The sequence below is a fragment of the Saccoglossus kowalevskii genome, chromosome 16 (genome assembly GCF_978046115.1).
Source record: "Saccoglossus kowalevskii chromosome 16, keSacKowa6.1, whole genome shotgun sequence".
Lineage (NCBI taxonomy): Eukaryota > Metazoa > Hemichordata > Enteropneusta > Harrimaniidae > Saccoglossus > Saccoglossus kowalevskii.
In genome coordinates, this window is record NC_140656.1 from 17,655,731 (window position 1) to 17,670,152 (window position 14,422).

General features: G+C 36.6%; 2 protein-coding genes across 2 annotated transcripts; both read left to right on the forward strand.

Moving 5' to 3' along the window:
- The first annotated feature begins 386 nt into the window (after positions 1 to 386).
- Positions 387 to 4,423, forward strand: LOC100374684 (stAR-related lipid transfer protein 5-like). The gene is made up of 5 exons (XM_078010197.1): positions 387 to 424; positions 2,867 to 2,993; positions 3,171 to 3,291; positions 3,544 to 3,637; positions 4,279 to 4,423. Exons 1-5 carry the CDS (start codon positions 387 to 389, stop codon positions 4,421 to 4,423), a joined length of 525 nt encoding a protein of 174 aa, XP_077866323.1.
- A 6,027-nt stretch (positions 4,424 to 10,450) lies between these two features.
- On the forward strand, positions 10,451 to 14,187 carry LOC102805085 (uncharacterized). The gene is made up of 5 exons (XM_006817851.3): positions 10,451 to 10,495; positions 11,281 to 11,338; positions 12,022 to 12,175; positions 13,523 to 13,619; positions 14,039 to 14,187. The coding sequence occupies exons 2-5, from the start codon at positions 11,328 to 11,330 to the stop codon at positions 14,185 to 14,187; spliced, it is 411 nt and encodes a 136-aa protein (XP_006817914.3). The 5' UTR covers positions 10,451 to 10,495; positions 11,281 to 11,327.
- Positions 14,188 to 14,422: the final 235 nt, after the last annotated feature.

Consider the following 14,422-nt stretch of genomic DNA (forward strand, 5'->3'; position numbering starts at 1 on the left):
ATAATTAGTTATGTGAACAAATCAACACAGAGAAAATAATCATATCCCACAAAATCCCATCTTCCACCCCTCCATATTTCGATTGGTTTAACCCTGAATGACATATAAATATATACCGTATAGGGAGAATATGTAAATATCAGCAGCAGATGTTTGGCAGATTCTTCATCACCAACCAATAGAGAGGAACATGAACAGACGGTCCCCCAACTTGAAGGCAATCAAAACGGACACTTACGTTTAGCTCAAACAATCACTATTAGTCAAAATCGCGAAATAGACAAGCTTTAAAACTGATGGTGTGCGCTGCTTAGCAGATGTTGCCGACAATAAGATGAGTATTTTTAGGATGATCGCAGATGAATGCATGAAAACTGTGTTCAAATATGCCCAAGACTCAGATTGGAAAGCTTCAAGTTATGAGGTAAGGGACCAGTCAGCTTTATGTTGGTTACTTGATTACGCTATTTTCAACGGAGATTTGTTTTTGTTTTAAACTACAAAAACTACTATTGAAAAACGTGTTGTCATTGTAGTTAATGTTTAACTGACTGAAATGCGCAAACTAATTGAAAACTAATTTCGTCATATACTATTCATCGAATAAAGTTGTTAAATTAACCTTTTCAGTCCGACCACGCACACCCATGGTCTCACCCTGTACTGCAATATTTTGTTATAATTTACGCATTTTGTTATAAATGACGACGAGTTTTGTAATAGGTTATGAATTAACGCATTTTGGAATAAAAAGGGTGTTCACGATTTTATAATAGCCACCCGCGCACAATAGTCTCCGTCTTTCAACTACGTGGTTACATTATAACACAGACAAAACTAACTTGTAAGCAATAAATAAGGGCGGCAGTCGTCGTGCCGCGTCCTGTTCGATATGGGACTCATAGCAACGTATACAACGCGTGTAAAATACATTGTTTATTTACATGAAATTCCAACACGTGCTGCGCGACGACCACCGCGCTTTAAGGTATATTCATGTCAATAGGTATTCAAGGTGTTACGTTAATGGGGAGCAGAGGTCTGGCTTTTGTCACTCTGTACATGAAAAATGAGATCTATGAATCAATTCTGTCGATAAAAACAACTTGTATGTGCTGCGAAATGCCCTCAATATCGAGTATAACACGGGCTGTGAAGTGGACGACAAACTAATGAGCGCTGGGAGATGACGTCACTAATGAGCATGATGTCTCAGCCATATCGCTAATGTATACACGTACCTATTCTATTCTGGTTTCCACAAATGTTGAATAGCCGTCAACAATTCATAACATTGATAATATTATTTTATAGCTCTACCACAAGTGAACATATTATACAGTTGAAATAAGACACCATATCGACTGTCTTCTTCTAGACAAGGTTTTTTTTTCAAAAAAATAATCATTTTGTTTACGAGATAATGATCAGTGTATGTAATCATGTAGCAACGGGAAAATATTGACTTTTTTATTATCTAAATATCTATTTACCGAGTTCAAACATACTTAGCGGTCGAACAATAACATGATCAGCTCCAAGATGTGTGAACGTATCAAGTTGAGCCACACACACACCCCTCCGATGCGAAAATATATCGATGTTCTTGCACCGTTGTCAATTTAAACTCTGAACGCAGGCGTTAGAGCGGCGAAAAGTCCGGGCGAAAAGTATACATATTATGTACTGTATGTCATGGTGTCACAGCCTTATTGCAAAACGTACATCTTATGATTTTTGCAACATCGGCGGAGTGACCAAGCTCTTTAAAATGCATTGAAATAAATGCGTGCATTACTTTTCCCTGTTTACGAGCAGCACTCCGCTCCGCATAGAAACGTTCTGCCGCGAGAGGGCGCGATTGTCTGGTCGCAGCCGATTAAAGCGCGGTAGTCGTCGCGCTGCGTGTGTTGATAAACATTGATTTTCCCACAATCCAATGCGCTCTTCAAATGGGAATCACAAGTATGAGGTTTGACCTGGGCGCGACTTGCACTGATTACCGCCGGTGACTCATTCGATGCCTTGCAATAACATGAAAATTACTTAATTAAAGCTTGGAAACGTCTCAGTTCGTACTTGTTGATCTACGCAACAGTCAAAGTCGCCATCTTTGTTTATATGAGACCCATATATCTCGCACATGCGCAGCGCGACGACTACCGCGCTTTAAAAAAAGATAAGAGACATGACCGCAAGGCCAACTATTATTAATAACATAACATCAACAAATACCCATCCTTTCGTATCATATAAATCCGTAGCGGAGATAGGCTAACTCGATCAAACACGGACAAAATGACCCAGTGACCTGAGTTGCGAACCTCAGCAACCGTAACGTTGACATACAGCGACAAGCGCCACTCCGACCCGGACCAATCACAACCGTGCGTACTTGGGGCGTGGGACCCGTGCACATGATACTTGACATACTTTATTGTTTTAATAGTCACTTCTGCGCCCTTATCGTCATTCGGTTTACATGACTCGTGTTCATACAGATAAAATATATAAGGTGTTTGTAACTAAGAAAAAACATCCATGGACACAAAAGAAAGGAATCAAGTAATTACATAAAAAACACGCTCTCCATTTCAATAATTCTCACATCCACCCATACACGAAGCCTGCATTCAACAATTTATGTTATGTGTTTATTTTAGAATGGAAACTGCGTGGTTTCATACAAGAAGTCACATGACTGGGAGGGTTACGTGTGAGTATAATAATATATAATATTAATTATTAATTAAAATGGAAATACAAAAGATGAAATAGATGAATGGTTTGTTTTGTTGCCAGTCAACTCATGTACATGTAGGGGATTCTTACTTACTGACGACCCGATCACATATTTTATTTGCAGGTACAGGAGTGAGTTCATTATTGATGTCTCGCCAAAGGCAGCAAGTCAGTTATTATCCGATAAAATAAAACACGTGAAATGGAACAGCAATGCCAAAGAAATACACACGATAGAGTCGCTTGACAAGGTGAGCGTACGTCTCATTTCGTAAAAACAAACGAATTGTTATATATTTGGAATGAGGGCACATCATAACATTTTGATCACCCATAATGTTCTGTATTCGTAAACATTTAACGGACTTATACCGGTCTAGGTAAATGAATGAATGGATTAATACATTACACTGTATTTCTCCTAACAGGACATGGAGATAAGGCACATCGTGTCCCCTGGCTACTTGATGGGATTGGTGGCCGCAAGAGATTTTTGCAACATATGCGGAGTGACCAAGATTCAACAAACGGGAATTTATTTTGCATATTGTGAGTGGAATTTCCAAATAATTTGCTCGGTAAAATAATAATATTGTATTATTTCACAAAGGTCACCATCTATCTTAATTTCTGGGTGGAACTCACTTAGGCGAGAAAAAAAAATGGTTGTTGTATGTATGACGAATTGCTGAAAATCCCTCTCTCTATAACAACCCGAGCTCGAGTCTCCCCGTCAACGTCAAACCATTATAACACACAGCCAGAAACGCACACTAATTTTAATATTACTTATAATTATAGATGTAAGCGTGGATTGCAGAAAATGTCCCCCGAGCAAGAAGTATGTGAGAGCCCATACCTATCCATCTGGAACGATACTATATCCAATAGAAGGGTGAGTTACAAAGCGGGTTTGACATGCTCAGAAATGTATTCAGCGATGAAGCGCAGCTGTGACGTAAACCGATGACTGGAAGGCCACACGTTCACAGCGTCCTTAATACTTTGACCTGTAGTCGCCCGTCAATAACTTTTTTTAGGGTTTTGTTACATTTGTTGAACGACAGCGCTTCATTTTTTCGTCAGTGAAACATGTGGTCGCTAGAGGGCGCGATGTATTGGAATCCCGAGTTGATAGCTACGTATCATTTGTTATATTAAAGCTGGACGGTTGTCACCTGCGCACGCGCGGGAATTGAGTCCCAAGCGACGATAACAACACACGCTAAAAACACAAAGGCTCATGGGTAGACGCTTGTTTGTAAACAATGACACGCTATGGCCATCTGGCGCATGCGCAGGTGACGACTCCCCCGCTTTAACTTGATTTGTTCCGTGTAATGAAAACGAATCGCGCGGATTGATTTATTTGCAAGCTAAATAGTACCGCTATGCGGGCGCATTTCTACATTTGTGATAACTACAAGCTGGGACAGAAGCTGGGGTTTTATAACCATACGCTTATCGATAAACAAAAATACTACTGCTATGACATACATGTAAATAACATTGCATTCATATTATAATATTTACTAGGGAACCTAACAAGTCGAGAGTGGTCAGCATCACGCAGTTTGATGCCAAAGTACAACCACGTTCCCTTGCAGAAACATTATATCCGTCGCTGATGGCGCTCTACAGTTCTTGTATGAAAAGAGGAGCTCAGAAATTACTTGAGTGACTTCAGTACGGCATCATTGGTGTAATTCAACTTTTGAGTAAACTGGTTTTCCGTGGACATTTGAGGCATGCGAAGGAGGAGAGGGGGGGGGCAAATGCAGCCTACCAAGGAATCGCTGCCATATTTGCACAATGTAACTTCGTATAATCACTACTACTTTTAAAGTGTTTATTTTCTCAAAGTTTCTTTTAGAAATGATTCGGAGTAAGATCGATTCATTCATTATCTTGTACATTAAAAATCAATGTAAAAGTTATATTTTGTATGAATTAAATTATTATAAACAATTGATAATTGTAATTTTGTTCCTTCTATTGTCTATATATTGTAAAACGTGAGTTCCGCTGAATATGTGAACTTGGTCTGGGACAAATCGGTAACTATTTCTTTCCTCGCCACTACATTACATCACATCGCAGCGTATAAAATCACATCGCATTGTTATGTATCACATCACATCACCTCGCATCGCATCGCATCACATCACATCACATCACATCACATCACATTACATCACATCACATCACATAACATCACATCACCTCGCATCACATTGCATCACATCACATTGCATCGCATCGCATCAAATCACATCATATCATATCACATTGCATCATATCACATCACATCACATCACATCACATCACATCACATCACATCACATCACATCACATCACATCACATCGCATCACATTGCATCGCATCGCATCAAATCACATCGTATCATATCAAATCGCATCATATCACATCGTTTCGTACTAGTCAGATCAGTTTCATTTAATTCCTCATCCATTTATATCATTTATCATGGCCGTATTCATTTCACGTTGGTCCGCAGTTAGTAGGGCATTGATGTGCAGATTTAAAAGCAATAATATTGCATAATGTACAAAGTATTAGCAGATTCCAAATCGTAAACGGAGTTAGTCGAAATCGAGTTAGAAACTGGGATTGCTGGATTATACGTAGATTAGTTCTGACCAATAAAAAAAGATATTATATAGATGCTACATCACCAGAGGAATATTTGACATTAGATTTGCAGGATGCTTATTTACACCAATGCATTCAAGCAGCTGTTACATAGTGTGATTTAAAGTCGTATTTGGGTCTTCTCCCATGGTAATCACTAAGCCACTTCACTAAGCATGCACTACTTTAGTGGATATAAATTGCCATATTACACCTTGATCGATGACCCCTTGTTATATGGCATGATGGGAAAAGTTACTCTGCTATTCTGTTCCAGTTGAGCTTTGATGGTCCAAAGTTGAGACTAGAGGGCGTTACTTATAGAAAAGGTGTATTTGAAAATGCAATGTTTGGGAAAAATATACAATTTGTTAATACACAATGTGTTAATAATAAATAACATAGTCGTCATGGTGATATATGACTTCGTTTTTTTCTACGAAGCACTATTAAAATTGTACTGCGTAAGTGTAGATATTTTAAAAGTTATTGCACGACATTCTCCGTGATATCACATCGTACAGTATTTGAATACAAAGAAAATACAAAGATCAGTGGAAAATGAAGTACACGCATAAACAGTTGTATGAAAAGATTAAAGGGCGGTAGTCTTCGCGCCACGCATGCGTGAGATGGCGACTTTGACTATTGCGCAGATCAACGAGTACACACTGGGATGTTACCAAGCTTTAATTAAGTATTTTTAGGTGATTGGAAGGTATCGAAGAAGTCACCGGCGATAATTAGGGCAAGTCGCGCCCAGGTCAAACCTCATACTTGTGATTTCCATTTGAAGAGCGCATTGAATTGTGGGAAAATCAATGTTTATCAACACAAATGCGCTTTAAAACGCATAGTGATCGAGTTTTTATCGCTGTTCAGTATTAAAACAAATGAATATCTTCAAGTCACACGGTGAACATCTTACGGGTTTAACGTGTCGTCGAAATACAATACAACCCTTCCAGGTATGGTCTTACGTCAGATATGTGTCATGTGACCGCTTTGTATTTGTTTGATGATGTTAGTTTTATCAGTTCAGTTCACTGCCAACGCGTTACGAGTGGGTCGGATATCACGTGACTATTCTGTCATTCTCCATATCTGGGTTGCTGTATAATATCATTTGAATTTCACAGATAATATTCATCAACCCATTTATCAAGAAATCCAATCTCGTTTGCCTCTGTGTTCACACTATTTCACATAGCTTCATTTACATCTTGGATCTGGCACAGGAAGTGGTGTTGCTATAACTCAGTCAACGTTATTTTTTCTTAACTCCAGTACGTATGGTAGGGTAAAATGTCAAAAACAGTCGGTTGTTTGTTATTTTTAGTTAATTTTTAAAGTTATTTTTTAACTTGTCTTGGCAAAATAAAGATAATAACAAATAATTGGTTAAATGATTGTTCTTTTCTGTGGATTTTAACTAATAGTTTTAAACTCTGTAATTTGTGATTTTCTCATAAAGGTTTCGGATTTTTCTTGCAGAAAAAGACTTATTCGGCATCAAATATCATGCACTTTTCTTTAAACAAATGGACCATCATTGTATTGTGATCTTTAATGAGCCCTTTACGTTTTATTTACTCGGTCTTCTCATTCGAACAGACGCCGGGGCGCATGACAAAATCCTCCCTGACTTCCATCGTGACCTTTCAAATTTGGTGTAATCGCAAAAACCATATCTATTGGTCGAAGAACAACGCCATTTAAAAATCTACTGGCATTGAGACTACGACCAAGAAACGTGGGTGACTATTTTATCTCTGACTGCTTCGTTCTTTTGTCGGCCTTGTTCACATCATGGATTATCGCGATTTCTTCCAAATAAGTCGTTGTTTTGTTGCAGAATGTTACTCATGCATTTTTTACATTGTGTAAATTTTCGGCGCACATGCGGTTGTTACACTATTTCATGCCGATATCTGTTTATAATTGGTTCGTTTACGTTATGCGCACTTTTTGTATTCACTGTCAATCTGTGTTTTTGAGAAAATCTTTCAAATAATATACATAAAATAGGGAAAATAGCAGCGGTTGCTATATACTACAGTGAAAACACAATAATTCGGGGTTAACAACCATAGTTTGGAAATTGAAAAAAGCAGGCAAAGAATTTCAAAAGTACCAATGAAAGCAGAGTCTGTAAATTCTGTAATAATTGCATTGAAGACGAGGTCTATTTTCTTTTAGTTTGTCAAAAATTTGAATTGCACAATCTCGACTACTATTACATAAAATTACATAAACTAAAGACCCGACTGACAATAAAATCTCTTGTCTCGTATTTTTCTTACACATACAAATAATTTAGATCAGCATTAGCATCACTTTATTTTAGCTGCGACACAAAAGAGAATAGATTTTATTCTTCAATAATTAATTTTTGTATTTACATGTATGTATATAACTAAACGTTTAAAATGGAAAAGAAAAACGTTATAAACATATGGGGCATGAACACGTATAGCAATCATTGTACGGAGGTAAAAAGTTTCCTCATTTTTGCGGCCTTCAAATGTTCAACAAAATCAAATATATAACTTTGCGTAAGCAACCAACCAAAATCACCGGACAAGTCTTGACATAGAATACACAGGGAAAGAGGAAACGAGGAAGGCCAAAAAACACCTGGCGGAGGGACCTCAACGATGATGTTAGGCACTCAAGATCCACCTGGGGAGAGCTAGATACTGCAGCACAGGACCGCATACGCTTGAGAACTGTCATCGATGGCCTATGTTCCAGGAGGGGCGACAGGCCAAAGTGAAGTGACAGATAGTAAGAGACGAAAGCGAGTTTTCATATCCGAAGCGAGTAATAGTATCTCGAGCAACCCACGAACAACTCCGCTGATTGTCATACGAAACTCGTAACACGCAGTGCCGCAGCCTACTTTACCTTGATTCAGAGTTACTATTTTCGTTCCAGGAGTACGAATACACGCAGAATGAAATAAACAAGCAGATTGATTGTTCGTGTGTATGACAAATCGATCAGTGTAATTTGAATATTCGTAACGACTCTGTGTTCTCAGGCTTGTTCTTTTACGCCAAAGCGCCAAACTGCGTTCTGTAAGCAAATAACACCGAATAAACGGCAAGGTAAAGACTATGTCTAATTATAGTAAACACGTACTGCGTGCGTGACTCGAACCGGCGCTCGCGTACCGCACCTAATCGCCTAGCTTCACGCCACTACACGTCTTCCCCTCGGCCACCGGGCATCCCCAAAAAAGGATGCTTAATAACCGAGCTTATTACGTGCAGAGAACATGAAACCCGTCCACGCGATACGCGCCACACAGCATGGCCAGAATGCGGCAAAGGCCTTCAGATCTGGCTGTAGTAGGATGGTGAAAGTAATGGTACAGCATAATTTTGGGCGTTGTCTTGGTTCAGGGGACAAGACTGTTCTAGACGGAGTCATGTATTGTGTTGACCACACGTGTTGCAAAATATTTTGTTTTATTTTTCGAAAATTAGAAAATGTGAATATTGAAGGTAATGAAATAATCTATTAAAGTATGCAACGCTACCATGATCGCAAAATGGAGACGTGGTCGTATGCGTACTGTAAACGTGTCTTTTTAGCTAGCATGTTATTTTAGCTAATTTAGCTAATCTGTAATTTCGCTAATTCAAGATGTCACTAATTTAAAATAAAGCATATTCTCACAGTGAAATTGTTGATACTTTAGCTAAATTAAGATTCCGTTAATTCATGCATTGAGCCAAATTCGCTAGAATGGTATGTAGCTATTTAAACATATTTTACAGTATTTTATTAATAGATTATTTTTTTAAATACACACGACGACTTTTAATAGTGAGCAAAAATACGGGCCCGCTCGGTGACAAATCGTCTAGATCACGTATTCAATTCGTGCCCCGCCCAAAAGAATGTAAATAGGTCTGAGATGAAAAGATTGGATATAACCAAAATTATTTCAAGACCGTGGCGTATACGGTATGCGTTGCTGTTGTCCCTCACGGTCAAGCCGATCTTGTTGAACTCCAATTTCAAAATTTTCGGCCATGTTAGCCAAATTTAGGTAATTTTTCACGAAAAACGCAATTTTTTTTAGCCAAGGGCCGCTTTCAACGTAGAACTTTTTGAGTCCAGTTTTTAACTGACTCCCATCCAGGCTCCAAGTATGTACAGCCCCTCCCGGATCGTGACGCCCGTCCACGCCCAATCAAAAATGAATGTTTGATGGTACAGCGCCGCCATACGACAATAACAATACATCATCGTTTGACTTGATAGACAATTTGTAACCATTGGAATGTTAACAAGTTCAAAATTAATATACGTGTCAAAGTCGTCATGTGTATTTTACGAGTAATACAAATTTCAACTGTTAACTCGTCTGATGGCACACTTGAGGACAACGTAGTTTTTAATAACAGATCTGTTTGTCCGAATCACATGGTCTCATGAATATTCATGATATAGTAATGACGAACCTCAAATCAATGCTTATGATGCTTAAATCACTATGAGTTACTCACTAAACTCCGGAGATAAATAATATAATTCAGATTAATACAGCATTATGAAAACAACACGAAGACAAATAAGATGGCATATATTTAAAAACAACATTCACGTCTCTATACAAATAAATGGTATTCAAAGAATATTGAACGCGTTAAATACATAAATACCATTTGTAACACCGTTTATTCACCAGGGTTATCAGAGTTCCTTTTACTAGTATTTGATTATTATAAGTTCTGGAAATACATTGTAAACCAAAGTTACTTGTTTTCGCTAATCATCAGCTCCCATTAAGCCTAAAATATAGTCCGTCGCTTGGTTTTTCTCAAATTTTAATATTATATGTAGTAATATTCGCGAACAAATAAAAATAAGTCAGCAAAACACCATCACAGCCCAAACTAAAAAAAAATTGAAACACCGTACAACGCCACCTAGCGGCAGTGAACATGGCATTCAATGCGCACGCGCAACTGTGTCTATTGTTCAATGCGCGATTTAATTCGTCACAAAAGTATATTGTCCCTCCCTTTTTTATAAAAACGATTCTGGATAGTTGCGGTAATATAGTTTTTAGTCTGCACGAATACGGTAAGTTATTACATTTAATCAGGTTAGTGTGCTGGCAAATGGCATACATTGTTGTGTGGCAATTTGCGATGGCGTCCTGAGTCTACATCATACGTCCTAGCTTCCCGGCCCTGTGGCATGACTATGTGTACATCGCCGCCAGGCGTCAGAGTCGCTAGGCGATCACAATGGCGGTGACAATAACATAGGACATTTAATATCTCAGTTGTGTTGACAGCGATTGCAAATAACTCTAAATTAGAGTGGCACTGTGTGTCGGAGGTCAGGAGACTTTTCAGGCACACAGTCCTGTGCGCATAGCAAACGACAAATTCTTCCCGTGCACTGTACTCATATGATCGTTACAATGTGTACGTCTTCAACACCATAGTCGCTTGTAACAAAGTTAAATAGAACTTTTATCAAACATTGGATAATGTGTGTACCATTTCTTTATACCACAGTCACCTGGGGATGCAAATCAATAAATACTAATTTAAAAAAAGTCATATTCGCTATACGCATATAAATAAACAAGTTATGAAACATAGTACCTAGCGAAATTGACACCATGCCGGTTTTCAAATGTATATATGCTTATAGCAGATGATTTAAAAAAAAAATAGTATTTATTGATTTTCAGCACCCAAGTTACTGTGCTAAATATACACAGAGGGGCTGATAATATCCGATATTTGATAAAAGTACTATTTAACTTTATGTTACAAGCAACTGTGGTTATTATATACATGTATTTTTAATGTCTATGGGTTAATATATAAAATTTGTGTTTTTTTGATTACTAGATAGTGATGCTACAACTGGCATGTTTATATAACCAAGTTTTGTCACAATGGAGGCATGGTAAATATTTTATTTGTTATCCATATAATAATAAGCACACTGTTTACTGCCATCATTGTATAATTCTCGTAATAACAATCAATCGACTGTGTTCAAAAAAAGGAACTAGTCGTTGGACTACATCTGTCATAGTCATGTTCACAGCCATGGAATCCTATTTTTATCAGGTCATGGAGTGAGCACTTTTCAAGTGAACTGTCACAAAATATTACGCAGAATAAATTCCCATCCATGCTAGAAAACATTGCTTTTGACTCAATATTTTTTCTTTATTAGTTGTTTTGTTCCAGTTATATATTTAAACATCGGTAATACTTCTGTGAACACTTAGTACATCTATTATTTACTTTATTAATCTGAAAACCTAAAAAGAAATGTTAACTCTTTCTTTACGGTATTAATAAAGCATTATTCTATTCTATTCTTAGCGGTTCTTGCATCTTTACATAAATTAGAGGTACTGTAAAATACTTTATTCTCACTTGAAATTAATTTTCGCTGAAGGAATGATTTAGTGACAATAAAATCCAGCGAATATATCTTTTTTCCTATATTTTACATTCAACTCAGTCAAAAATCAGCGAAAATTAAATCCAGCTAAAATAAAGTATTTTACAGTAGTTTTCAAAAAAAATATCTGTTGATTTATTTGTGACCGTTGATTAAATTTTTTTCCTTTCAAGTTCAAATGATTCAAAATTAAATGGAGCTGTCAATAGAGAATGTGGATCCAATGGTACCAGCATTCTCCAAGATATAGAAACTTCATCATCCTGTCACATCAAGCATGTTTTTAACTTCCCGTCTGATGATGTCGGTGTTCTCATCGGAAGAGCAGTAAGTACTGGACTCTAATTACAATGAAGCTTTGAGGTAGAACGTTACTTGTGTGTTTTTTAATATGTGTACATATTCCAGGGAATACTGTGAAATACTTTATTTTCGCTGGAATTAATTTTCGCTAAAAAGGCTTTTTGGGAATTTTGTATGAAACTTATTTTCACTGATTTTTGATGAGTGAAATGTGAAATATAGAAAAAAAAGTATATTCGCTGAATTTTATTTTCAGAGAATCATCCCTTCAGCGAAAATAGCGAAAATAAATTCCAAGCGAAAATAAAGTATTCTACAGTATAGCAGTAACAATATTTGAGTATAAGTAACCCTTAGAATAAAATTTGTTTTTATGTTAAAAATTTTATGTAATTTTCACTGAATTAAGTCTCAATTTTGGACTAAACAGACAAAATATGGCCTTGCTTTTAGTTTTTGATAAAAAAAATTGAAAATTTATGTTAAAAAGAGCAGACTATAAAAGAAAATTATTTTGTGGTCGATTACTGTAGTTGGTACTCAAAGGATTCATCATTTTAATAATAGTCAACAGTATGTAGAATTTTTTGCTAAATAATTGTCAATTTAGTAGCGGTTTCCATAGATCTCACTAAAAATATTTTGTAATTAAAAACCTGCTACAATAATTTAATTTTCAAATACTCTTTGACATAAACAAATAGTTTGTGGACCCAATTATTTTTACTCCTGCGTGCAAAGCACATCATTGGAGTCTTTATAGTTACTTCGTCTGTGTGTATGTATGTCTGTTCACTCTCCAGCTGTTAAAGGACATGGCATAATATGTGAAGTGATTTGGCATTAAATTTGGCGGTGGTTGTCGCGCTGTGCATGTGCAACATTTGTGTTGATAAACATTGATTTTCTCACAATCCAATGCGCTCTTCTAATGGGCATCACAAGTATGAGGTTTGACTTACACAAATTACTACCGGTGACTCCTTCGATACCTACCAATCACTTAAAAAAATACCTAATTAAAGCTTTGTAACGTCTCAGTTTGTACTCGTTGATCTGCGCAACAGTCAAAGTCGCCATCTTTGTTTTTATGAGACCCATATATCTCGCGCATGCGTGGTGCGACGACTACTGCTCTTTAATTAAAATTATTTCCCAAATGAGTTTGAAATTTCTTTAAATTTAATTAATAATATTTATATCATGTATATTTAAAAAAAAGATCAATTTTTCTGATTCAAGTGGCGTCTATTAGAAAAAAGTCTATAACAAAAGAGTTTTTTTGTTTTGTTTTTTGTATATTTGTATATATTTGTATATACTGGGTATCATCCAATTTTTGAAGTTGTCTTACTTTAATTACTAAAATAGGGAAGCACTATCAACGATTTACGTGAGAAATCAAATGCGTCAATTATGATAAAAAAACTTATACACGTTCCTGGATATCATCAGTGTATTGTGACTGGTAAGTCAACGTATTGATATTACTTTATTTCACGACTATTCGCATGGTTTCTTTCTTTCTTTTTTTATTTTTCCAATTTATTGCTTTGATATATGCTATACCAGTTGTGAGTAAAGACCTATATCTCAGACAATCTAAAATAGTTATTTTGGGGATAAAGCTGGGATAACAACCACTTTTTTCATCGTAGGGGCTTTCTCAAATTTATTTTGTTTGTGGGGAAGGAAAGCGGTCAAAGGTATATTTTGGTGGTGAATTCAGTTTTTAATTCTCCTAGTTAACAAAAATTGATGTTTTTTTTTTTATTTGATAGCAGCAGTGCTCCGTTTGGTCTATAAAATACAATAAATTACTATGATATCATGTTTTTTTTGAAATATTAAATAAATGTTCATCTATATGTATTTCTAATGTTACAGGTCTACAAAGTCAAGTTCTTGCGGCATTGGCACTAATCAAGACAATGTTTCCTGACGTAGACACCACTAAATCTTCATCCCACCACACTGATGGATTTGAAAATAAGGTACAGTACAACTCAGTTGCTAACACAAGGAAACTAGTTTAATTTTGCGACATAATTTTTGCAAATTTTGTGTGTCGGTCACGATCATGAAATGTTGTAGCAGCGAACAGTCCTACGACACAAATCGTCAGCGACTTTTGCAAAATTTTGTCTGTTATAAAATCATCAAATCGTGAAAATTACAAGTAGCGAAAATTAAGCGGTTTACAATATTTAAAGCACGGTGGTCGTTGTGCAGCGCATGTTCGAATTTTATGTAAATAAACAATGTATTTTA

Coding starts and splice junctions, on each gene's coding strand:
- LOC102805085 (XM_006817851.3), top strand. Junction 12,176..13,522: donor GTGTTCTCATCGGAAGAGCA/GTAAGTACTGGA, acceptor TTACTAAAATAG/GGAAGCACTATCAACGATTT. Junction 13,620..14,038: donor TCATCAGTGTATTGTGACTG/GTAAGTCAACGT, acceptor CTAATGTTACAG/GTCTACAAAGTCAAGTTCTT.
- LOC100374684 (XM_078010197.1), top strand. CDS start 387: ATGCCCAAGACTCAGATTGGAAAGCTTCAAGTTATGAG. Junction 2,994..3,170: donor CGATAGAGTCGCTTGACAAG/GTGAGCGTACGT, acceptor TTCTCCTAACAG/GACATGGAGATAAGGCACAT. Junction 3,638..4,278: donor ATACTATATCCAATAGAAGG/GTGAGTTACAAA, acceptor AATATTTACTAG/GGAACCTAACAAGTCGAGAG.